At 54.9% G+C, this 24,075-nt stretch overlaps 12 protein-coding genes across 12 annotated transcripts; 5 read left to right on the top strand and 7 right to left on the bottom strand.

Annotated features, from left to right (window-relative positions):
- Nucleotides 1-284: 284 nt before the first annotated feature.
- CLUP02_12497 (uncharacterized protein) lies at nt 285-3,961 on the top strand (the record flags this gene model as incomplete). Its single annotated transcript, XM_049291461.1, has 5 exons — nt 285-468; nt 539-634; nt 696-1,336; nt 1,395-1,518; nt 1,572-3,961. 5 exons carry the CDS (start codon nt 285-287, stop codon nt 3,959-3,961), a joined length of 3,435 nt encoding a protein of 1,144 aa, XP_049148606.1.
- A 644-nt stretch (nt 3,962-4,605) lies between these two features.
- On the bottom strand, nt 4,606-7,641 carry CLUP02_12496 (methyltransferase domain-containing protein; the record flags this gene model as incomplete). Its single annotated transcript, XM_049291460.1, has 1 exon — nt 4,606-7,641. The coding sequence occupies one exon, from the start codon at nt 7,639-7,641 to the stop codon at nt 4,606-4,608; it is 3,036 nt and encodes a 1,011-aa protein (XP_049148605.1).
- A 90-nt stretch (nt 7,642-7,731) lies between these two features.
- Nucleotides 7,732-8,882, bottom strand: CLUP02_12495 (uncharacterized protein; the record flags this gene model as incomplete). Its single annotated transcript, XM_049291459.1, has 4 exons — nt 7,732-7,958; nt 8,050-8,188; nt 8,318-8,457; nt 8,561-8,882. 4 exons carry the CDS (start codon nt 8,880-8,882, stop codon nt 7,732-7,734), a joined length of 828 nt encoding a protein of 275 aa, XP_049148604.1.
- A 285-nt stretch (nt 8,883-9,167) lies between these two features.
- CLUP02_12494 (translation machinery-associated protein 22) lies at nt 9,168-9,961 on the top strand (the record flags this gene model as incomplete). The annotated part of the gene is made up of 4 exons (XM_049291458.1): nt 9,168-9,234; nt 9,315-9,334; nt 9,400-9,487; nt 9,546-9,961. 4 exons carry the CDS (start codon nt 9,168-9,170, stop codon nt 9,959-9,961), a joined length of 591 nt encoding a protein of 196 aa, XP_049148603.1.
- A 58-nt stretch (nt 9,962-10,019) lies between these two features.
- On the bottom strand, nt 10,020-11,318 carry CLUP02_12493 (uncharacterized protein; the record flags this gene model as incomplete). The annotated part of the gene is made up of 4 exons (XM_049291457.1): nt 10,020-10,135; nt 10,184-10,767; nt 10,821-11,079; nt 11,129-11,318. 4 exons carry the CDS (start codon nt 11,316-11,318, stop codon nt 10,020-10,022), a joined length of 1,149 nt encoding a protein of 382 aa, XP_049148602.1.
- A 212-nt stretch (nt 11,319-11,530) lies between these two features.
- CLUP02_12492 (von Willebrand factor type A domain-containing protein) lies at nt 11,531-13,137 on the top strand (the record flags this gene model as incomplete). Its single annotated transcript, XM_049291456.1, has 5 exons — nt 11,531-11,544; nt 11,684-11,798; nt 11,855-11,911; nt 12,011-12,475; nt 12,532-13,137. 5 exons carry the CDS (start codon nt 11,531-11,533, stop codon nt 13,135-13,137), a joined length of 1,257 nt encoding a protein of 418 aa, XP_049148601.1.
- Nucleotides 13,138-13,366: 229 nt separating this feature from the next.
- Nucleotides 13,367-13,696, bottom strand: CLUP02_12491 (sybindin-like family protein; the record flags this gene model as incomplete). Its single annotated transcript, XM_049291455.1, has 1 exon — nt 13,367-13,696. The coding sequence occupies one exon, from the start codon at nt 13,694-13,696 to the stop codon at nt 13,367-13,369; it is 330 nt and encodes a 109-aa protein (XP_049148600.1).
- A 957-nt stretch (nt 13,697-14,653) lies between these two features.
- On the top strand, nt 14,654-15,273 carry CLUP02_12490 (RNA polymerase Rpb4; the record flags this gene model as incomplete). Its single annotated transcript, XM_049291454.1, has 3 exons — nt 14,654-14,838; nt 14,946-15,073; nt 15,152-15,273. 3 exons carry the CDS (start codon nt 14,654-14,656, stop codon nt 15,271-15,273), a joined length of 435 nt encoding a protein of 144 aa, XP_049148599.1.
- Nucleotides 15,274-15,992: 719 nt separating this feature from the next.
- On the bottom strand, nt 15,993-17,335 carry CLUP02_12489 (uncharacterized protein; the record flags this gene model as incomplete). Its single annotated transcript, XM_049291453.1, has 3 exons — nt 15,993-16,549; nt 16,609-17,176; nt 17,303-17,335. 3 exons carry the CDS (start codon nt 17,333-17,335, stop codon nt 15,993-15,995), a joined length of 1,158 nt encoding a protein of 385 aa, XP_049148598.1.
- Nucleotides 17,336-18,543: 1,208 nt separating this feature from the next.
- On the bottom strand, nt 18,544-20,728 carry CLUP02_12488 (CPL domain-containing protein; the record flags this gene model as incomplete). The annotated part of the gene is made up of 2 exons (XM_049291452.1): nt 18,544-20,378; nt 20,452-20,728. The coding sequence occupies 2 exons, from the start codon at nt 20,726-20,728 to the stop codon at nt 18,544-18,546; spliced, it is 2,112 nt and encodes a 703-aa protein (XP_049148597.1).
- Nucleotides 20,729-20,952: 224 nt separating this feature from the next.
- Nucleotides 20,953-21,836, top strand: CLUP02_12487 (RWD repeat domain-containing protein; the record flags this gene model as incomplete). The annotated part of the gene is made up of 2 exons (XM_049291451.1): nt 20,953-21,157; nt 21,217-21,836. The coding sequence occupies 2 exons, from the start codon at nt 20,953-20,955 to the stop codon at nt 21,834-21,836; spliced, it is 825 nt and encodes a 274-aa protein (XP_049148596.1).
- A 302-nt stretch (nt 21,837-22,138) lies between these two features.
- On the bottom strand, nt 22,139-23,287 carry CLUP02_12486 (TPR domain-containing protein; the record flags this gene model as incomplete). Its single annotated transcript, XM_049291450.1, has 1 exon — nt 22,139-23,287. The coding sequence occupies one exon, from the start codon at nt 23,285-23,287 to the stop codon at nt 22,139-22,141; it is 1,149 nt and encodes a 382-aa protein (XP_049148595.1).
- Nucleotides 23,288-24,075: the final 788 nt, after the last annotated feature.

The raw sequence follows: 24,075 nt of genomic DNA, 5'->3' as shown, positions 1-24,075 counted from the left end.
ATCACCCCTAGACGCCTTCCCAACGACTGATGATATGCACATTGCGTCTACAACTAGAGAGGATTTGAGAAACGGCGTGAATCGATTCTTAAAAGCTTGTATCTGATGCACCCGAACCACTCACATCGACGTGTGAACGAAACGGCTTTTTGAGAAGCAGAGCAGACGACAACTCATGTCTACTTGTGCAATTTCTCCTTGCGCCTTGTCCACTACAATTCTCGAGTACGCCCATACTGTCGTCGTCGTTGGTGGGAGGAGGACGCCCTCGTGGCCCGGGAGGAATGGCGGCCGACCTCACCGATCCCGGCCTCGATAGCGCCATCCGACAACTTCTCGATCAGCAGGCCGAGATTCAAGCACGGCTTGCTGCCTTGCTGCCCGCAAAGTATGGCCTCAATGCCAAGTTGGAGCTTGACATGCTCCGCCACAAGTTGCGGGTTCTACAAGCCTACTCTGATCATCACCGTAAGATGCCACGCTCCAATAATGTCTTGCCTGGTCTCCCTCTCAATCGTCCGACTAACCATGCTCATAGATATTTCTGCCAACATACCAATCAATTCTGAGTTTGAGGAGGCTAGGTCATTGCAGTACCGATGCGAATGTATAGAGACTGCTTGCTTAGAGCAAGGTGAATTACTCCCGTCCTGCTCAGACATTGCCTCGCAGCCAGTTTCTGACATAGTTTCTAGGCCACGATCTGCTGGACCCAAACATGGTTGATGCCCTTAAACGATCCCTGTATGACGAAGCGCCGACTGGCTATGCGGCTTGGTTAGACCGTAATCTTGAAGGCCACGACCCGGTAGTCCGTGGATGGAAGATGAGGGAAAGCTTGTCACCGTCGTCCCGGTCCACGTCCTCTTTCAAGTGCTGGGACGAGCGCTGCATACATTACATTTACGGCTTCCACAACAAGGACGAGCGAGACAATCATGCCCGAGAGCATACCCTACACCCCCATCGCGACTCGGGCATGTCAGTCGGCAATACACCGCCGATTTCCTTTCCCGAATACCAGACATTGCGACCATGGGGCCCCGAGACTGGAAAGCAGCCGCTGGCTCTCCAACTCCCAAAGCCATCGCACGGCACCCAGCTAGCTCCTTTGACAACAGGCCAGCCGAAAGAACGCCGAGATACTCTTCAATCCTACTCGCTAGTCAGTGAATATTCCGCTCCAGGACGCGGCTCTGTTGATTCCGAAGTCGACCCGTTGCTGCCCCCTTTGAAACGTAGTAGGGTTGGTCAGTCTCGACTCCAGTCGATTGGCGAGCTCAGGCTGCTTCAAGACTCTGGACCATGCTTGCGCTGTATGGCTACAAAGCAACCGGTAAGAAGGATAGTCCACTACAGCTTTTTGGTGTAGGTTCATTGACACATAATGGTAGTGCGATTCGAACGAGCCGTGTTATTATTGCGCGGACCAGCCACTTAGTCCAAGCAGTGACTTTTGGAAGGCCATCGGCTGTCATCGTGGCCCCCTTGACGCCTTTTCGGACATCATGCTCCCAGGTTAGTACTCGACTTCTACGAGAAATAGGCCCGGCCTAACAAACAAGCTCTAGTATCTCCAAGACAATCACAGACTCCAATCACATCTCCGCTAGCCCAGCGAAGAAGCATGAACGAGCATCTGGAAAATAGCTACCGCATATCACCGGACATACTACATGCGGTCAAAGCAAATCTTGATTTTGATGACGGGTTCTGGTGGACGGAAGAACTTGCAAATCTTCCTTTAGCCAACTCTACGCTTTCACACTACCCTAGAGAAACGATCGATCGGCCACCGCCAATCTTGAATATTCTAACAGCGAGTTGGAATGGCGGAGGAACTGCATACAACTTTCTCCACCTTCTGAAGACAAGCGGCCTAATCGCGGCCACTAGAGAGAGGGAGGAAGCAGTATTCCCAGTGTTGTATCGAGCGAAACTGTTGCTGCGAGAGGTCATGTTCTGGGACCTTCAACAACCAGAACCTTCGATTCGCCTAGACGGAGGCCCACCCCACCGACCCCTATTTACTGATGAAGTCGATCAAGATGCTCATTATCGTTTACTCTACAATTGCATGGCGCAGTTCCTCCAGGCATTTGAGAGTGCCACGGTCAAGAAAGGGCCACAAGACCCGAAGAGCTGGTGCGCGGTGTTTGTTGCACTTTGCATCTTCAGCGTTGTGCGTACGATCTTGGTGGACATTGCCTCTTACCTGCCAAGACGACTATCATCGCACACTCCTCCAACTTGGAGGGGGACAGGCGGTGCGCACGCCATGAACAGCGTCTACAAGCTTCTGGTCACGCTCTTTGCAAGTTCTGGGCCCATGTTACTCGACGAACAGACCGCGGATCTCGATGAACGAGACAGAGCCATCACAGACTCCTTGTACATGGTTATGAGAAAGGACACTTGGGGTCAGCAGGGTTTTGCTTCTTCCAAAGACTTCTTAATACATCTTGGAGATGGCAACATGGAAGGCGCAGCCACGTTCAACGGGTTCCTCAGGCAAAGAGTTCCAGCACGCACCAGTATGTTCGTTCTTCCACCCATCGCCAAACCCAGCGAAGAACCCAGACGTCCCATGCACGACCCTCGAGCTTTGGGCGATCCTTGGATCCCGAACCCAGCCCCGCTATCAGACCGAGACCCATTTGCCGCTACGATGGGTCCGGATTACCTTACTTCGCCCCAAGGAATAGATGCTCTGGGCCGCAGGCATACCGTCGGAGAGAGTCCAACTTTTCCCCGAGGCCCCTTGAGGCCTTTGGAGTCCCCACTCTCGGGCGGTCGAGGGCGGCCGACGTATCAGCGGCCCCCTTTACGTCGCGTCTACTGCATAAAGTGCAATGAGTACCCTGAAGGGTTTAGAGGCGAACACGAGCTCCGTAGGCATACCGATGCCAAACACGCTTCACTGGTGAGGCGTTGGGTATGCACCGAGCCAGATACCTATAGCCCGACGTTGCCGCAACCTGTCATACCACTTGCAAAATGTAAAGCGTGTGTGACGCAGAAACGGTACGGGGCCTACTACAATGCGGCAGCGCATCTCCGGAGAGCGCATTTCAACCCGCACAGAGGCGGAAAGGCTAGTGGCGATTGGCCGCCCATGACCATTCTCAAGGACTGGATGAGAGAGGTGCGGCAGTCTGTTGATATTCAAGACCAAGACGACTCGAGTGGAGGGGAAGAGGCCGATTACAAACAGCCGCTTGAGTACTTCACTCAGGCGCCACCTCCGCCACTGCCTGCGCGATCTCCTACATTCGGCCCAACGATGCTAGCGGCAGCACCGCCGGCTGTCCCCTTGATGATAGCTCCCGCTGAGTCAATGGTGTCTTCTCAGATGAGCAGCCCATCAAGCAAAACCCTGGATAATCGGACTCGGTGTCCTCACCCAGATTGCGGCCGCGTCTTCAAGGATCTTGCAGCACACATGCTTACGCATCAAGAAGAACGTCCGGAAAAGTGCCCGATAGAGACTTGCGAGTACCACACGAAAGGATTCGCGCGCAAGTATGACAAGAATCGACATGCACTGACACACTACAAAGGGACGATGGTTTGTCCGTTCTGCCCAGGGGTGGGCACTGCATATGAGAAGGCGTTCAATCGTGCGGACGTGTTCAAGCGACATCTCACTTCGGTGCATAACGTTGAGCAGACGCCTCCCAATAGCCGGAAGCTCATCATCAGCGGATCCGGCAATGTCCGAGGAGACGGTGCCAAGTGCTCAATCTGCCAGAGTTATTTCGGAACAGCTCAAGAATTCTACGAACATCTTGACGACTGCGTTCTTAACGTTATCGTGCCGACGTCGGCCAAGACGCCTAGGGACTCGTCGGTGCTGCCTTCAGTATCAGGCGTTGAGGAGAGGGAACGGTTGGGCGACAATGATACCATCAACGTACAGACCGGGTCGCCCGTAGGTGAAAAGATGGATACCAACCCATAGCGACGATTTGGAGTTGGGTAGATGGGACGTTGCTTTTGTTCATGTGTCATGTATAGGCTGGAATCATCTTTCCCCAAATACCCCCAGGTTTGTAATACTTTTCGATACAGCTTAACTTATTAATGAAACGATACCAAAGGCCCCCTGGTGGCCTGATTATTTGATGACAGACATTGTCCCAGAAGCATCTCCTCGGTGATAACTACCACCCTAGCTTCAGACTTACTGGTCTGTCATGGAAAGAGGGTTGGGCGAATATTTCAGGGAGCACATTGCATGTGAGGGCAAGAGAAAAGGTTGCTGACCAAAAGGTCAAAAAGTGTCACTTAGCTATCAGAACATGCCTATTCAAAGTGCTCGACATCTAGTCAACCACCGGTATCCCCGTTCCCATGCACAAGCCTCCAGCGCCTGTTGACCGCAGCCGCGCGCGCCCGCAAAGGTCATTACAGCCCATATGCACATACGTTTCCATGACCATGTACTTGATTTTTTCCGTCACTTCCGAACTCATATTCCCATCCTGCCATCATTGCATCTGAACAAAGGAAAGGGAATACAAAGGGAAATGGGGGGTGTAGTTTATATATATAAGAGGGAGAGAAGATGTTTCGGTATCAGCTCGACTCTATGCGAGCATGTTTTCAAACCTCGAAACCGACAGAGATAAGTCCCGTGCCGGTCTTGGGCTTCCTCGCATAACCGTTCAGCATCCTCCACCCGGCGCCGCATCCACGTCCCTCCTCGACAATGGCAGCGACGCCCTCGACGCTCTTGCCGGCCTCCCGCATCGCCGCGCCGGCCGTCACCGTGTCCGCAAGCCGCAGCTCGCCGCTGACCTTTTCCATCTCGCACCGCAGCAGCCAGCGCTCCCAGCTCCAGCCGCCGACGATGCCCGTGACGTTGGCGACGCCATCCGTGCTGCCAGTGACCAAGGCCTCCATCTGCACCGTTCTGACCTCCTCGCCGTCGGGGCTCTCCCGCACGGCGAGCGGGGGCAGCGAGGGCAGGGGTTTCTTCGCCTGCGTTTGTTGGGACTGGGGACGGGCGCCCATGGGGAGGCACATCCACGCGCGGCGGACCTCGTCGAAGCCCGCGCGCGAGAGGCGGCCGAGGAACATTTTTGTCGGGTTGGGGTCGTAGCCCAGCGTCTTGAGGTCGAAGCCGAACTCGACACTCTTTGCCAGGCCCATGGGCCCGGCGTTCATGATGTCCGAGTCGAGGATCGAGAACTCGAGGTATCCGCCGGGCTTGAGCACGCGCATGCACTCCTTGAGACACGTCTCCCACTCGTCTTCGCCGTTCTCGCCGACGAACTTGAGGATGCTGTGCAGCTCGCGCGCCGAGATGAGGTCGAACTGGTCGTCCTTGAAGGGGAGGCGGGTCAGGCGCTCGACGGCCACCTGGCGGTGATTGGGCGGGCCGCGGACGTTGGAGTTCGACAGCTGGCGGATCGTCTTTGTGGTGACGGTGTAGATCTTGGTGTTTGGGTACTGAAGGGCGCAGTGCCAGGCCCAGTCGCACGCGGACTGACCTCCGAGATCCAGGATGCGGGCCCTGTCGCGGGCGACGCCGTCGCGGCCAGGTGCCATACGGGAAAGACGCCCGAGGCGCTTGGCGACGGGGGCGGAGATGAGCTTGCCGCCGTTGAGCATCTTCATGGCGGCGACGTGCCAGGTGGGCATGGCCATCTGAGACATGGCCTCGTGTTCCTTTTCGCGACGCAGCTTCTCGGGGTCGTCGTGGAGGATGTCGTCGCCGCGGGCAACATTTGCACTGAGGCGCTTCTTGGCGGACTGGGGCACAACGCTGAGCTGGTACTTGCCGAGCAGCTGGTTACGGTGGAACTCGCGGAGGCATACGCGCTGGGCCTGGAGGGCCTCGAAGCGAGGGAGCTGGTGGACGATGACGTCCTGCTTGCTGGAACGGACGACGTAATCCTGGAAGGCGCGGTAGTAGGCCGATTCCTGTCTGGAGAGCTTGGAGGGCAGACGGCGGGGGATATCGGTCTTGGAGACGACCTCGGAGAAGCGGACCATCTTCTTCCTGGGCAAAGAAGCAGGAATCTCTTGCTCAGGGAAGTGTTCAACTTCCTCGTCGGCAGCCTCGGGAATGGTGTCGAGGCTGTTGTCTTCCTCAGTCTCCTCTGCAGCCTCGACGGGCTTCAGGTATGCGCGCTGGGCCCTGAGCCAGAGCTCAGTGCGATCCAGGTTTGAGAGGGTAACCTCCTGTTGCTTGCGAGCGTACTCGGGGTCGTAGACCGTCACAATCTCTGTCGGTACATCTTCGGCGTCGGGGGAGGTTGGCTCAGCAAGCGTTACCGATGAGCTTGAGGCGTTGGCGGGGACGATGGGCCTGGCAGTTGGCATGTCATCCTCATCCATCTCCTCATTGTCCACCTCGATGATTTGTTCTACAATTGCGGAAGCCGAAGGGACCGAGCTGCGGTAGAAGTCTTCGGCAGCATCGCTGATGATAAGCTTGGCTGGTGCTGACGGCACTGGGGGCACAGAAGCGTCCATGTTCCAGGGGCAGCGGTAGAACTGCTCGGCGGTAGTGGATGTTGGCGGCACCACATCTTCGATGTTTGCCGCGGGCATGTGCCATGTTGTCCTCGTCCTGGGAGATAGCCCAGAGAAGAAGCCGCCAGGGGAAGGGATGTCGAGTTTGGTGAGATCGGCCAGAGACTGACGGCGGGAGTTCGGGGTAAGGACGGCCGCGCGCGGTGCTTCGGGACGGATATCGGTGAATAGGCGCAGAGGCTGTTGGCGCATCTCGGGGATGGGCTCTTGGGGGATTTCGAGAACCTGGTCTGAGTGGTCATGATCGTGCTCGTGCAGGCTCTCGTTATCACCAGAGAGGGCGTGGAGAGTTGCCAACGCGCCGGGTTGCAATCGCACACCAGACCAGTCTTCCTCCTTCCCATTGTCGCTACCGATGATGGGCGTTGGCGGTGCTGACATGTGTGCCAACTGCTCTGAACTTAGGCTTCCATCGAGTGATGGTGGTGCCGAGATTGTAGGGATCTCTTGGGCCTGCTTCGCCTGCATGAATGAGAAGACCTGAGGAGACATCTCGACGCGAGTTGGCGGTGTTGGTGGCACTGGTGATGCGAGGGTCTTCTTGAGACTAGCAGCAGACCAATCATCCGTAGAAGTGTTCCGAGCGCCGGGAATGACGAGGGGAGGCAAAGCTCTGCGAGCACCAGTCGCGTTCTGCTTGGCCATCTCATTGCGACTAGAGTTGCGCCGCCTCACGGAGGCCTTGCGGGATGGTACTCGGCGCAGCGAGGCTGGCTCATCCTCATCGGTAACATCGTATAGGTCGTCAAACTCGGTGACATCGGTCATGACGCTTGATCTGTTGTTGTTCCACGGGTTTGAAGATGTTGAGGGAGAGCTGCTCTCATCGGCCGATACAGTTGATGGCGATGACGGCAAGATGGGAGCGGAGAGGAAGTGGAAGCCTCTTGGTGTGGGAAAGTGGTCGCTCAGGGGCGATAGCCAGGCCTCAATGTTGAGGTTTGATGTTTGGCTCCTAAGCTGCCTTTTGTCGGTGGCATACTGTACATCCTCGCTCTCCTCCTCCATTATAGTATTAAGTGACCTCCCCTGCCTCCGAGCCTGCGAAGGGGAGGGAGGTCTGTATGTCGATGAGGGTAAGTGAATAATCTCAGCCATTTTCCCCTATGCAGTCAGATATCCTGATATAGACTTGCGGTTCCTATGTGCTGTAACGGTATAAATATAGGCAAAATGCGACGTTGGGTGTCAAAACAGCTTTGGTCGTAAGACGGCCGGCGTCGTTGCGTTGGTGAATGTTATTATTTGAATGGTAGTAGGAAAATCGTGTAAACGACAGGCTGCCTCGATCAACGAAGCCTTAAAGGTTAGTTTGCAAACAGCAATGACACGGAGAAGGAGATGAGAAGAGGGAAAGGGAGGAATAGAGGAGGCTCGGCGGTTGGCCAGGGCCAAGTGATATACTCTGATGAGGCCTTGCTCATCATCAGTAGCATGGGCGGGAGGCGGCTAACTAGTAGGCCGCGCGAGTGGGTTGCGAAGTACGAACACGTTATGCGCACACACAAACGCACGACGGAACGGTGAGATGCGCACCCAAGACGGACAGCACAGCATCTTTGGAATGATGCATTGCAGTCAGTAGGTAGCACTTGGAATGCAGCGCGCCTGCTGCACACACTGCATTGGCCCGAATGGGGATGTGCTACCGGCGCATGGGAGGCAGTGATGAGGAGACAACGAGCACATCCCCGTCCGAAAAGGTTAATTCATCGAGCGACGAACAAGTCTTCTGGCCAATGGGCACCCAAGGAAGAGAATCTAATTTAAGCACATGAAAGAAGAACATGGCCTTTGTGAGCGTCCACGGCGTCGACTGGCTGGCGCGCGCGAAGACGGGAGGCGGGAAGGTGGGAGCAAGCCTGATTGGGGACGCAGAACTATCGTGCCACCGACCAATGATAATGACAGGCGCTCAGCGGGCGCTTAGAAGCGACCTGGATTGGATGGCTGGTCACTTGACGAAGCTACATCTAGTAGTTGAAAGGTCTCTGAGCTGGCCTTGCGGAGAACAAACTATTGACCGTCGCATGGAGCTCATACGGCCTCTTCATGCAAGAATGTGGTGAAATATCGGTCTTGACTGCTCGATCCGTGTAGAAGCGTGCGCCGAGCTCAGGCTTGGGCGTCAACGTTCTCATGCTACAATTTTCCGTTTCAGTCCCGCCACGAGCAAAGGCGGTGACCTCACCTTGAGAAACAGATGAGGAGTGCTCCGTAGACCATCGCCGAATGCGAACGGCGAGCGGCGGGGGTGTTGATGCAGGTTGAATCACTTGCATGCCGAGTTCACGTCTTGTTGGTGATGTCTGTGGGGGAAGTGAATTGGAGCTTGACATTCCATGACAGCGCGGTCGGCGCCAGTCAACTTCCTTGTGGCTGGAGCTATGCCTACCTGCCCCTCCGACATCACTAGCCACATCAATTACCTAAGCAGAAAAGGTGAGGTGGTCTGCTGTGGCAGTTGATCCATTGCCCCGCCATCGAAATCAACCCCGCAGTCGGCCGTCCTTGGAAGACCGAGAAGAGAGAGAGGCACGCGTTCCTTAACTACTCGATTCCTCCGCTTCACATCCTTTCCGAGCGACCCTTTTTGCTGTCACAAACGGCCCTTTCAGATCGTGATGGCCGACAATGACAAGTCAGAAACCTCTGGTGAGCCTCAAGGCCGCCATGTAACCTACTGCGGTGGTAAGTCAACACGCCCAAACTTGACTTCCAGAAAATACAAATTCTCGAGGCGCGATATTGACCTGTTGCCCCACGTGTAGTCTGCACTCTTCCTCCAGAGGTACGTCATGGCTAATCGAAATGCCGCAAGCCTTCGGGATACTTATTGAAACTGCCCCGATTTAGTACTGTGAGTATGGAGGCACCGTAAAGAAGTGCCAGGACTGGCTGGAGAAGAAGCATCCCGACCTTTATGCGAGAATCTGGTCAGCAGGTATGAGGTCCCGCACCTCCAAGCCACTGGGACGAGATGCTCACAACTTCATCCACAGAGGCTCTTGAACAAGCAACCGCATCCCTTTCAGTAGACGCCCAGAAGCGAGCCGCCAAAGACGCACAGAAGAAGGCTGCCAAGGCCGAAGCTGCAGAGGCCAAGCAAGCCGACAAGTTGGCCAACAGCATGGTCACTATCAAGCGGATCGAGCGCAACAAAAGAAAGTACGTCACGTCAGTCTCTGGCCTCGAGTCATTCGGTCTCGAGAATAAGAAGGTTGCCAAGGAGTTTGGAAAGAAGTTTGCGACTGGCTCGTCCGTCACCAAGACCCCAAGCGGCAGCGAGGAGATTGTCGTTCAAGGAGATGTCAGCGACGAGATTGAGGAGTTTTTGTTGGAAAAGTATAAGGAGATACCCGAGGATAACATTGAGTTGGTCGAGGACAAGAAGAAAAAGGCTGCCCCGACAGCTTGAGCCTTGAAAGGCGTAATCCATCAATTGAGTATGCCTGGCCGTCATCATGTTTCTGTCATTATTCCCAATACGCCATGTAAATCCAACCCATAGTGATTATGCCCAAGTGCGCCCACGCCCAGCAAACGCCCCGCCATGAAAGTGACGGCATCAAGATAACGAATGGTTGCTCCTCTAAATCCTCGCAGACCTAACCCCTTTTCCGCAGTACTCTAGTGGTACTCGCCGCAGATGCCGGAGCCGACTTGGGCGCTGCGGGCTTCCTGGCAGTTGCTGCGCCAACTCCCTTTCTGATTGTGCCCATTACGGTTCTCTTCGCGGGTGCTCCTGCTGCTGTCTTCTTGACTACTGTTCCGGTGCTGCCCTCACTCGAGTCGCTGACTCGCTTGCCCGTCCGCGTTCCAGGTCGTGACGGAGCTTTAGCTGCTGTGGTCGTGTTGGCTCGTCGCGTTCGTGTGGGAGGCGCCGTTCCCGTAGCAGGTGCAGGCGCCGATGCGTTCGAGCTGGCCGTTGATGCATTCAAAGGACGCGAGGGAGCTGTACGACTAGTCTTCTTCGCCTTCTCCACCATACTCGACAGAGCTGACCGGGCGCTGTTATGTTGCTTAACGGGAGACGACGTCGGTCGCGCAATCTGGGAGGATTTCGACGGCGAGGAAGGCGGTCGCTCGCGTGCCAACGATCGGGTGTTGGATGAGGTGGGCGACAGGACTTGCGACGAACTCAATGGCGCTGGGGCAGCACGATGCTTCTTCTTGGGATTGAGAATTTGCTCGTTTTCCTTGTCTCCGCCCGCGATAGCATCGCTGCAATATTGTGTCAGTAAGGCAAAATACCATGATTCCATGTGTAAACAAACCTCAAACGCTTGGCAGGGCGGGCTGGCGGTGCCAGCTTATGCGGGCTCCCCCGTGGTGGAAAGTCCTTCTCGGGAACAGGTGGCGGGCGCGAAGCGGCCTCAAGACGTTTCTGTTGTTCGATGGCTCTAGCCACCAGGTCGGCCATGGTCATCTTCAACATGGCTCTGGGAACACGATTGACGCGCATCTGGATCCGTGATCGAAGGGTTTGTGCCTGCTGGTTGTATTGCGCGCGCAGTCGCCTGGCGCGATCGGTGACTATAGAATATTTAGATGACGCGGTCAAAAGTATAAAGGATTTACTGACTCTCCAACTGCAGGTTATCGATGATTGCCTGTTTTTGCTCCAGGGAGATTCCAAGTCTTTGCCGCTTGCTCGGGCTGCTGCTTAGCATTGGAGGCGTGCTAGCCTTGGCCGATACCATTTGTCTCTGTGACATCGTAGACTGCTGCTCCATCTCATCAGAGTTTCTCTTGTTCGTTCGCGCGGGAGGCATGTCGTCTGCTGAAGATTGCTAGTCGTTGTGGGTGAAAGCGTTTGACGCTGGAGCAACGTGCCTGACCGCGACGGGAGTGTGAAAGTTGATGGAGCTAAGGATGATGGGGCGGAGGCTCTATTATGAGTGGCTAGTGCTCCAGAAAGTAAACAAACGTGACGGCGGAAGACCCTTACCTAAGCCAATGGGAGCTTGGCCAGTCCCGGCCATTCATGGATCTCCAAAGGTCCCACCTAAAATCGGCGGCCATACCTAGGTAGCCCTGTGTATTTCATGGGAGCAGGTGAAATCCGAATCCGTACAATCAGATGTAGTCCTATCACCGCGTCTAACTTATTTCCCGGAATCAGCACACACCGTCGGAGATCGCAAGTATGGAGAACTGAAGAATCGTCGTTCGCAATTGGCATGGTGAGGTTTGTAGAAGTGCAGAGTACAGAGGGTCTAGATTGGGACATCTACGGTACATACTCGGATCTTGTCCTGCTGGGCTCATATTTACACAGGGTAACTTCCTGATACGAACGTTTGTCAAGGCGCTTGGCCCGGAGTCTCGATACTTACAATCACGCAACGACTCCCCTTACTCTCAGGTACCTCTACTCGCACCACGCAACCAGCGTCACCAGGCTGAACTGCCTTACGCAGGAGCTCTCCCACCCTGCCTACCTTAACCCACGTTGAACACCAAGCTTCCCTTTCCCATCCGAAGCTCGCACGATCAAACACCACTCAACACCGCCATCCTCGGACACTTTAGCGATTCCAACCTCGTCTACGACATCAGAAAATATTCGGACTCCACAGATTTCACATTACAACCTCCCTCCTGCAATACACGCCGGTGCCCCGCCCGAACCGTCAAGATGGTCCTCGAAGCGGTGATGGTCGTTGTCGACAACAGCGAAAGCAGTCGTAACGGTGATTACCAACCGACAAGATACGACTCTCAAGCGGACGCCGTCAACGTTATTTTCCAGACCATCACAAATGGAAACCCCGAGTCCTCGGTCGGCCTGATGAGCATGGGTGGCAAGGGCCCCGAGGTGTTGGTCACCCTCACGACAGATCAGGGCAAGATCCTGGATGGATTGCACCGCACGAAGACCAAGATCAAGGGAACATCACACCTTGCCACCGGAATTCAGGTTGCCGGCGTGAGTATAAACGCTGTCATCTTTGCCATCGAGCCTTTTGCTAATGTGTCCATCAGCTTGCCCTTAAGCACCGTCAGAACAAGTCCCAACGGCAACGGATAATCGTCTTCGTCTGCTCGCCCATCGAGGAGGAAGAGAAGAAGCTAGTTCAGCTGGCCAAGAAGATGAAGAAGGGCAACGTTTCGGTCGATTTCGTACTGTTCGGCGACCTGGACGACGACGACACGCAGAAGAAGCTGCAAGCGTTCAACGAGAGCGTCAAGGGTGGTGAGGGCTCCAACCTCGTCGTCATTCCCCCAAGCAGCAAGCTTCTTAGCGACCAGCTCATTTCGAGCCCGATCCTCCTCGGAGACAATGCTGGCGGAAGCGGTGGTGGCGGCGGCGGTGGCAGCGGCATGGAAAGTGGCGGCGGAGGCGGCAACTTTGGCGAGTTCGACTTCGACCCTGCCATGGACCCGGAGCTGGCACTTGCGCTTCGCATGAGTATGGAGGACGAGAAGGCGCGGCAGGAGAAGAAGGCCCGCGAGGAGGCCGAGTCCGGTCAGAAAGGATCTCTTGAGGACATTAAGGAAGAGGGCGAGGGTGCACCTCTCCTCGGCAAGGATGGCGAGTCAAGCAGCAAGAAGGACAAGAAGGACGACGACTCGATGGACACTTCGTAAACAGATGTTTTGTGTTGTCTCTAACTCATTCTTCGCCTGATGACTACCTCGAGTATGTAAAATAGAATATTGGCTTGGTCCTAGAGGAACATGCTGTTCAATAGAAGGGCCTCTGACTCCTGCAAACGCCGTATCGCAATGAGCGTTACCCAACCCAAACGAAATCAGACTCCCATGAATCATCATCTCCATCGCTTTGTCTATCATCCGTGGCGACGTTGCTCTGAACCTATCGATTGTTGATCTCCCGGATGTATGATAACAATTTCCGTTCAAACATCTCGCAGCGGATGGGCATTTCGAGCTGATAGAACGGGTTTTTCATGACGTAATCGCTGTAAAGGTCGTATATCCTCCGAAGCGTTACGTCGATGTTGGTCTGAGTCGTATCGGTGAAGAGCAGGAACTTTGTGCCTGTCATGGTGTTGAAGCACTGCAGCCTAAAGTTCTCCGTCTCCATGACCTCTAGTCCCGTTGGCGGCTCAGGCCGTGCAGGTATTCCGCCCGCCGCGGTCACGCTGGCTGCGGTTGCAGCGGCTGCAGCATCTTGCCGGCTCATCAGAGGGTTGAGCCGGGCGGTGATAGCATGGACGCTTTTGAACGCTGGGTAAGCATTTCCCCCTCACTATGAACGGCTGAGGGCATTTATGTTCTTACCCGTGAAACGTTCCTGCCAACACAAGATAGTCATTTGTCGTCAGTTGGTTGAGGCCGCCCTCGTGAAATGTGCGGTTGTAGATCAAGCCTCCGGCCTTGTTGATCACGATGAGCGCAAATACGGTCCTGTCACCTAGGTCAGTGAATGGCCTTCCTAACTTGGGGCCAGAGGGGGCTTACATAATTTCAGTAGTCGAACCAACTCAAAGCTGATGACTCTAAGGAAGGGAAATATGGTTATTATCTGAGATTGTTCTCATCGATGCGATATCTGAAGCATGCACTCATACAGTCGCTCTCGATATCCCCATCTGGCCTCAGGTTAGGTAGCTTAGGAGATGTGGGTGAGGGACCTGGTACTGTCCTCTTGCCAGCCAGCCAGGTATCTTCCGCACACCTCACCCTTTCCGCGCACACGAGTCCCAGTCGCTAAATCCACACCAAGCTCCCTGGATAAACGCCCCCCGCGCCCCTTCTGGTGCCTGCACTAGCCCCAAAAACAGTGGAAGGCGCGCTCGGTGGGACACATCCTCTTCTTTTTCCCCGACCTGGATCTTCCTGCACTGGGCGACAAGGCAAGCACCAGGGGTGGCATTCCCAAGACATAGCACCCGCCTTTGGGAAATTCTCAGCCTCATCTACAACCCACCTTCTTCTCACCTCCAGCTTCCGCCGACAACGGCTGCTCATTACCACACACCCCCGCGAATCCATTCGTCTTATCCAAATCCCCCGCAATCAACGCGACATCTGGTCCTTCGGCAAAGGGCCGACCCTCTGTTTCCTGAACAGCGCGAACTTTTTGAACAGTTTCCCACTCTTCGAATCAACGACCACGAGTCGCAAAGAATCAAAAAAGATGTCGCATCACGCTCCCACCTCGCGCCCGAAGCCCCCTCCCCCGGGCAGCGAGGAGGCATCGTCCATCCTCAACCTCGGCGAATTCCAACACGTCGACACGCTCACATTGTCCGAAGCATCACTCGTCATCAACGCGCTCGTGACCAAGCGCAAGATGGATCGCAAGAACATTAACGAGACCGAGTACGTCCAATGCACAATGGCGACTTGCTCTTTGAGCGATGCCCTTCGTCACCACACTTCTTTGTGCCTTCTCAGACTGCTGACAATTTCTTTCTCTCTCTGTGTAGGATGTTGACACAGACTCTCAACTACCTGGATGCCTTCTCCCGATTCCGCCAGAAAGAGAATGTCGAGGCCGTCGAGCGACTGCTCTCCGCACACAAGCAGCTCGCCAAGTTTGAGCGTGCACAAATAGGTCCGCGCCCAATCCAGTCCAATGGGTGACTTACTGGATTGGAAGTGATAGAGATGCTAACCGTATTTGTTTCTTTAGGGTCGCTTTGTTGCGAAACGGCCGAAGAAGCCAAGACACTCATTCCGTCCCTACAAGACAAGATCTCCGACGATGATCTCCAAATACTCCTCGATGAGATCAGCAAGCTTCAAAGCAGATGACGGGCTTGACCTCAAGACACATTGCACCACAGCCCGGCGGGCGGGGCAGAGACCGGAGAGTTGGGGTGTCAGGAGCTGGGCAGTCCCAATAAAGTCACCCTTGCTCCATCGCTCATGACGCTGTTCCGCGGTTGGAAATGAGGAAGTGAGCATGGCCAATGGTTTTAGGGCAAGGAAAGAGAAAATGGAATGGCTATGGAAGTGCTTCTGCGCAAGAAGCATATACTGCATGTTTGGCGTAAATCGGAAGGGGATCAGATTGTCTTTAAGTATGTGTTGAATACCAAATACCCATGAATTCGGCAAACGGGGTTCATATCCATACTCCTAAAACGATGCAATAGTCTTCAGAGGTAGTTGTTCAAGGCGTTCACTGATCACTAATGGACCTAGAGTAGGCAATGGTCATAGTAGCATGGTGAGTTGAATTCTTCATTTTCTTCATTGAAGGGAGTAGAGATAACTATTAATAGGCCTAGCTATGGTCGACCTTTTGATCTCAATCTCCAATCCCATTTCCATTTGAACCATCCCAATTGTGCGTTGAATTTACTCTGACAAGAACCAGCAAGATCAGGCAATCGCGTATCCGAAAAGCAAGCCTGGGTATCGTCAACGCCTGACAGAAGCCGAAATCCGAAATCCGAAACCATTTCCTTTCCTCTCCTCAGAACCAGAACCAAACCTCAAGATTTCAAGCAGTATCGGCTGACTTGCTCTCAGGCAGCAGGATCCCACTTTGACCAACTAGTCACGTATCTACCCTCAGAACGCTCATGTTCCGTGGCGTTCAGGGTACCGGTGAGGTAGCTGGGAGTGGTCTCCGCCACAGGGTAGAGTGAGCCACCGTCGGGGCGGTACGGTTTGTACTTCTGCAAGCCGCTACGACTGCTGTGGATCTCGACAACCTTTGGCAGACCAGGAGAAGCCAGTTCAGCAATGGCTGCTTGCTGAGGGGGGCCATGGAGCTCAGGGGTAGCAGTACCCAGCCGAGACATATAGTCCGGGGTTGTCATGCGGGACGTGAAGTCAGGAGTGGAATTGGCCGTGCGATAGCCCACGTCGGGAGTTGTTGTTGCGGTGCGAGACAAGAAGTCGGGGCTGGCTGTCGTAGCTCTGAATGTGCCAGGTGACATCGCAGGAGAAGGAATCGGCGGCGGCGCCATCCGTATAGACATCGAATCGCGGGTATCGGGACTAACCGGGTGATTCATCATGCGACTGGCACTCATATCATTAACTCGGTTGAAGCGAGTTTGAGGCTCTTCGTAGCGTCCTGATTAGTTGTCAGCTTCCTTTCTCTTAGACAACGGTGGATAGTAGAAAGCAGCTTACTTCCATAGGGGGAAAAGACCTCCTCAGGACAGAACGGATTGGTAGTCATGGCCGGCTGGCTGGTCTCGTCCTCTGAGCTGTGCTTGCGTCCGTCTTTGCCAATGGAGCTGATGGACTCCCGAGAAGCTCTGAGCTTCTTTCTCTGCTTGGTGCACAGAAAGTAGGCGGCGATGACCATACAGATCACCACCAAAGCAGAAACGGCGATGCCAGCCTGCGCAGCGACCGGGAGGTCATGTTGATCAGACTTGACCGCCAAGGCAGGAGCCGAAGCGTCGATGGCTTGGGTCTCGACAGGGGCCGTTGGGGTGTAAGTATGGGGAGAAACATAGAACGGAGTTCCAGTGGAATCATCGGAGGCGATGGTAGAAGCTGGAGAACCACGATCGTCAGTGAGCCAAATACCTCCGGTTGCGGTCGGCTCGGGCGAGCTGAAGGTGGTAGTCGGATTGTCAGAGGAGGTCGAAGCCTGAGCCTTCTTGTCAGTGGTAGCGGAGGATGCCTTCGACGAGGATGAGGTGGGGGAGACCAAGACCGGCGCGGCGACAGATGCGATGGTCTTCTGGGCCTGAAGCTCAGTCGCAGTCAAGTAAGGGTTGTACTCGTCTGGGCATCTGGTAGTCTCACAAGGGTTCACCTCGCAGCAACCCTCGAAGCCAGAGCAGGTGTAGTGGTATGAACCGATCGGGCATACCTTCGCCTCTCTCGCGGGAATGAAGCCGCCCATGATGGCGGTTCACTATTTTCCTTCTCGAACAGATCAACCGGTATCGTGATAAGCAAAGGAAACCTTTGACACGGTCAATGGGTCAATAAGTTGTGTGCCACCATCGAAACAGTAGCTGCGATGACGATGGTGATGGTAATGGCGAAGGATGAGGCAAAATGGAGGTGTGATAAATGAGCGACGATGAGAAACTTTGGAGTAGGTAACAAGACGGAATTCCTTCAAAGTGAATCAGCGAAGGAGAGAAATGTCGCACTGCCAACTCAGTAGTGATAGGTAAGTGAACAGGCTGGAGTAGTTTTTCCGAGGCAAGGTGGAGGACGGGAAGGAGCTTTCAACGGGCGGTGGGTTGTTGTCGGTCTGTCACTTGGGATGGAAGGAAGGAAGGGACGGTTGTGTGACCGGCCTCATCTCGTGCCTGCCTTACCTTGCCTACCATGAGGTAGCTACCTACCTGCCTGCAACGTACCTTCCTCTTTCATCACACTGGCCTATGTGCTCGGGTGACCCGGTGAATGTTGACCCTTTCCATGCAGTGCTTGAAGGCATTCAAATTCGGACTGACGATCCCGCCAAGGCAGCACTACAGTCCCCGGCTTGCACTTACACGGGAATCTAAGGTGCCCACGTCTCAGACAGAGACGTTCAATAAACGTCATCTTGTACTACAGAACGATTCTGGCCCGTGATTCTTTCATGGCCCTGCCCGCCGCGTTCGGGGGACGACTGCGTTGGTGTTTGCTCGCGGATGAGTGCTTCGCTAGGTATGGGTCGAATGTAGCCCCTCGCGAAAAGACGCAAGGGCCAGAATCACCAGAAGACGGAAACGGAACAGCAACGTCGCACAAGCCCGAATGCCAAATGCATCAGACCCGTTACTTCTGCCACCGCGTCACGGTCCGAGACAGTGGTCGGCATAAACGGGTGGCCCCTAGCCGACGGGAAAGGCTCAGATGCGCGGCTAGATCTCAATCAAGGACGGTTGCGATGGAGAAAACATGTCCCCGCTCGATGGGCGGGCAACGCCCAAAAGCTTTGAATCAAAAACCAGCCAAACCAACTCCATCTATTAATGCCACCACTCCAGCTAAACCTATTGCACGCCATCGACACACCAGGTAGTCAGACTGCCACGCCTGTGTGGGTATTTCAAAACATTGGGAAGAACTTTTGGCTCGCCAGTCCGGTTACGTTTTATACGGTATCGCTTACAACTTCTCCAACAGAAGCTTGCTGCCAAGGTTGCCTACAGGCTTGTCTGCCTTCTTTGCACCCTTTTTGCCCTTCTTTGCGCCCTTCTCGCCCTTCTCGCTATCCTTTTGGGCTCTGGCCTCCTTGGCCTCCTTCTGCTCGGCCGTCTCTTCAGTGGCAGCCTTCTGCAGGTCTTTCTTGTGCTTCTTGAGCGTCTTCTTCAGCTCAGCAGCATGGCTAAAGTCCTCGGCTTCCAACATGTTGAGAACGACAAAGGAACTTGGGCCCGTGGCCCAGTCCACAATATAGTCCTTGATGATCGGGTACAGGATATCGGCGAACTTCAATGGCGGCTCAACGGGCTCGACCTTGCCGGTCTCCTTGTTGAACTTGCCTCCTGCAATAAGCGTCTTGATCAACCGGCCTCCAAATGCTGTCCGCGAGACGTGGACAGGGGTAGGGACACCTTCTACCTCCATGGGCTCCGCGCCAGGGTCGCCCTCAGCGACCGCTGCTACGGCCTCAAGAGCTGCCGTCTTGTCACCCTCCGCAGAGAGCAGCACGTCCGCAACCAGCTGGCAACCGAAGGGGTCTGCGACCAAAGCCGGTGCAGCCTCGACAACGGCAGTAATGAGCGCAGGTGACATAACAGCAACCAACTCTTTCCTTCTTATCTCGGCGTCCTTCTTACTGGTGGTTTGGCGAATTGCATGAACCTCCTTGAGAATCGCAAGGTCGTCGCTCATGTTATCGGAGAAGAGAGCGCGGGTCTGGCCCTCCAACAGATACAGAAGCGTGGCCTTGGCGAAGGGATTTGATGTAGAAACAACGATGTTGTCTGTCGCCTTCTCCTTGTCGTCGCCAATCAGCTCGGGGAAGATGGCCTTTGATGACATCTTCGTGTCATCAATGACATCGAAAGCGGTGAGGATCACAATGTGAGCGTTGGGGTCACCCGACATCAGCACGAAGTTGTCTTTGTATGCCTTGAGCAAGTTTCTGCGGTCCTTGGAGGAACCGTGGGCCAGAAGCAGAGCCACCAAACGGGATCCAGAGCGGGTGAAGGCCATGTTCTTCAGCAAATCACCCTCCTCGTCGTCCTTGATCATCTCAACAAACAGGTTGAAGTTTTCCGTGCCGGGCTCGACATTGAGGAAGTACTGCAACATGGCGTCGTGAAGCATCGTGAAACCAGTCATCTTCTTCTGAACCAGCGAGTTGATCATGTCGTTGAGACTCTTGAGGATGTAGGCTTTTTTGCTGGGGTTCTGCTCGAGGATAGTCGCGAGGTCGGAAGTCGGCTTCTCGTCCTTGCTGCGCTCGAGGAGGGCAAACTCGGGTCCGTACCATTCTCTCAGAAGGATGGCCTTCTGCTCCTTCGTCGCGATTTGTCTGTAGATGTCGTCCAAGATCCATGAAGCCTCGGGGTGGTTGATCAACTTCCGCACCTTACCGTAAAACTCGGGGATGATGAGATCCTTGATCTCGCCGTCGGCCTGCACCACCATCTTGGCGATGAGGAACTTGGCATACCGGCTCTCGGCAAGCTGGGTGTAGGTGCCCTGCAGCTCGCGGGTAATTTGTTTCCGTTGGGTAGCCGTGGCGTACTTAAGGGCGGTCTGAACAGCGCGTGTGGCGTCATGCTTGAGGACGAATTCCTTGACGCGGCCGGTGATGATGGTGAAGAGCTCATCGACTAGCTGCTTCCGCTCCTCGGACGGAACGTGGGACTTCCTCCTCAACCTCTCCCAGATCTTCTTGGTTCGAGCGAGTTCGTCGGCGAGGGGCTTGGCCATCTTGCGCTCCAGGGCGAGCTTCTTTTGGATGGCATGGGACTCTCTCGAGTTTTGACCTGTTGTAAATCCCACAGTCAGCACAATCGCAAGCTTGCGCCAGTCAGGCACTGCATCGCCTAGGTTCCTTACCTCTCTCAAAGTTCTTGTTCTTGTCGGCGCCATTGGCGCCATCCTTCTTGTCCTTGGCCTGAGCCTGCTGGGCACGATCGCGAGGGGTGAGCTGGACACCGCCGTCGTCCGAGTCCTCAGAGTCATCCTCGAAACTTCCCTCATCGTCTTCCTCGGGGGTCTCGACGGGTTGGGCCTTCTTCTTCGACTCGACCTTGGCCTTCTTGTTGAATTTGCCGTCGGCAGCACCCTTACCAGCGGCAGGGGCACTCTTTCTCTTGACACCGGTGGAAGCCATTGTGTGGAATTGGCTGGCTGTTGTGGTTGTGGTGGACAGCCGGAATATCGATCGCAAAGTGTGAACGTTTTCTCGGCGTACAAAGAAAGCAGAGCGACTGGACTGCACGGGTGGGAACTTACAGCGGTCGCAATTGCTTAGGGAATTTCTGAAATTTTTATTTGAATTGCCGGGCGGTCAGAACCACGCTAAGCTGGATTCAACTCACCACCCCACCACCTTGCATGTACGTACCTCTCTGCCATCAACGGCCATCTTTGAGCCGCCAGCTACATCTTCAACAGCGTCTTGTAGTAACAAACCAGCAACCAGCGCATTGTCCCAAGCTCCCAGAACGCGCCTCGAAGATACAGACACTCAGAATGGGGCGCGAGGAACAAGTTGAGGAGCGCGAGGTGCTCGAATCCATCTTTCCAGATGAGATCACCGGTACGATTACCCCACCATGCCACCTTGAGCCAGCCCATCCACTAAACCCCGGATCACAGATATCTCAGAGACAGAGTTCAGAATACAAATCGCCCTAGACATCCCCGGCGAAGAGGAGGACCCGCCAACAATGTTCCTTCAGGTCCGATACCCAGACGCATACCCCGACGAGCCACCCACCCTCGACCTGCAATCCGTGCGTGATGCCGCGCCCTACGAGTGGTTCAGCGTGGCGGAGGACAAGGAGCGGCTCCTCCAAGGTCTCGAGGAGACGATTCAGGAGAACCTAGGCATGGCTATGGTCTTCTCCCTCGTATCGGCTCTGAAGGAGGCAGCAGAGATGCTCGTCGAGGAGCGCAAGCAGGAGAAGGAGAAGGAGAAGGAAGAGCGGGCCGCTGCCGCCGAGCGCGAGGAGAACAAGAAGTTCCACGGAACACCCGTGACACCCGAGACGTTCCTCAAGTGGCGCGATGATTTCATCAAGGAGATGAAGGAGTTGAAGGAGAAGGAAGAGGAGGAGCGCCTCGCCGAGTTGAAGAAGGCCAAGGTCAAGGAACCGGTCAAGCTGACGGGCAGACAACTATGGGAGCGTGGCCTCGCTAGTAAGGCTGACTTTGATGACGAGGAAGAAGGGGGGCTGGCGGAGGGTGTCGAGAAGCTCAAGGTTGAGGCGGTATAGCACCCGTCATGAAGGGAAAAACAAATCCAGTGCATTTACTTGGCGTTTTTTTTTTTTTGGAAATGGGCAATCGAAGAAGAAAATGGTTGCGGTTGTGGCTCTCGAACCTCATCTATATATGCCTCGATGAACGACCCCTCTTGCGGAGAAAGAGGGACCTCATGACTTTTGACAACTTTTCCTAGTACCAAACTCCAAACTCCCAAGTGCCCAGTCGATGAAGAAAACTTCCCAGTGTTCATAACGTTTATCATCAACGTTGTTGTCTTATATGAAGGTGCCAAGCCATGCCATGCCGCCATTTACTCTTCCATCGCCTCGCCATCATCACTACCGGCATCTTCCCAACCATCGTCGTACTCCTCATCCTCTGCGCCAGCCGGGGGCTCGCCGAGCTCCTTGTTGATAGAGGCAAACAGCTCCTTGGCGTGCTCGCCCAGCCTCTCGTCCTCGTACTCCTGAGCCTCGTACAGCTTCAAGCAGCGCATCAACCACCGCCGAGCCGTATCCCACGTAACCTTCCAGTCCTCCTCGTCCTCGCCCAGCTTGGCCGCCTCGCCCTTGGCTTTGACCTTCTCGCCCGCAATAAACAGAGCCCACCCGCCGAGATACCACGCCTCGACACTCTGGTCATCATCGCCGACAAGCCTCTCGAGAACCTCAATCGCCTCCTGCTCCATCTCCACCTCGAGCAGCAGCCGCACTAGGCTGATGCGCGTAGGGAACGCCGGGACGTTGGGATCCAGCGGCGGCAAGTCGACCCACAGCTCCAGACTCCTCGTCAGCGCCGCCCTGGCCTCGTCAATCTTCTCCTGCGATATCCGCACGTTGGCCACCGTCTGCCACGTCTCGGCCGAGTCGGGCGCGACCAGTCCTGCCTCGGTGACGAGCGCCTCGCACCTCTGCTCCGCGTCCGCCTCCCACGACAGGTCCGTCATGTACACCTCGGCCACGGCGCACAGCGTCCCGCCCAGCTTCTGCTTCTTCTCCTCGAGCGCCGTCCCCTGCTCGGCGCTGCGCTTCTTGTCGCCGACGTCCACAAGCGCCTGGATCTGGCCCCGCAGCGACTGCGCGCCCTTGTCGAACCAGTTGACGCTATCCTGCCCTCCCTCCTCGCTGAGCTGCGCGAGCCAGAGAAACTTTTCCGGCCCGCCGCCTATGCGCTCGTCGAGGGCGCCTTCGGGGTCCAGCTCGACGGCGCGCAAGAAGTACGCCCTCGCCTCGTCGACCTCGCCCATCTCGATGCTGATTTGGCCCAGGAGGTTCAACGCCGCCAGCTCATAGTCGCCCCCTGCGCCTGTGACATCGAGGGCTTCCTTGCCAGCTGAGTAGGCGCTCTCCAAGTCTCCTTCTGTCAGTTTTGTGGCGGCTTCGACTAGCTTGTGAGCCGCGTTGGCGGGCTTCTTTTGTGTTCTCTTTTTTGACTTTTTGTTGGGGCGAGTTGGCGCCATTTTGTTTTGAGAATATTTGCTGTTCGGGCGAAGAAGTATCTGATAATTCTTGACTGAAGGTTTATGAAATTTTCATGAATGCGTTGTAAGGAATCTAATTGATCAATATGAGTGAGGAATGAGCTGCACTCATGAGGCAAGGCAGAGTCGCAATGGCGGGTTCAAACTGGACCAGTCGAAAAAAATTCTTATCGCATCGTTGTGATCTTATCGATAACGCCATGACGATGGCGGGGTTATTCGACACCGAGAACCTCCCACTCACCGATCCTCACCGATCCCCACCGACGCGCTATAGTTGGGTGGTGAACTAGGTAGTTAGACCCAATTACCTTTTTCACCTTTAATCATGGTATTCTTGATCGTCAGACTGGGATCAACGTCAACCTTAGTGGCTCAGTAAATCACTAAAGTTTACATGGTGTACCTGTAATAGACCATCGTAGTCCGGCGTACCCAAGACCGAGAAAAAAGCCGACTGTTCCGTACCGTAATAGCCCAGCCGAACCCAGCTGCATGGTTTACGGCAACTCTGAGAGCATAACTCCGTGGGACTGCGATATACTACGAGCAAGTGAAAAGAATAGTCATTCATTAAGATGTTGATCTGGGACTGAGCAACCTGGTGAGGCAGTGTCATAACTAGATATAATTCCTGGCCCCGCCATCGTCCATAAAATAACGAGATCCTCGATGATAAGCATGGCAGGCCGCCCATCAGATACCAGCCTGGTCCAGTTTTTGAGACGCCGTCGCTAATAATCACCAAGGACAATTGAACCAACCGT

Source organism: Colletotrichum lupini, chromosome 6 (genome assembly GCF_023278565.1).
Source record: "Colletotrichum lupini chromosome 6, complete sequence".
NCBI lineage: Eukaryota > Fungi > Ascomycota > Sordariomycetes > Glomerellales > Glomerellaceae > Colletotrichum > Colletotrichum lupini.
The sequence above is the reverse complement of the archived record's forward strand: the minus strand, read 5'-3'. Positions and strand labels throughout refer to the sequence as shown.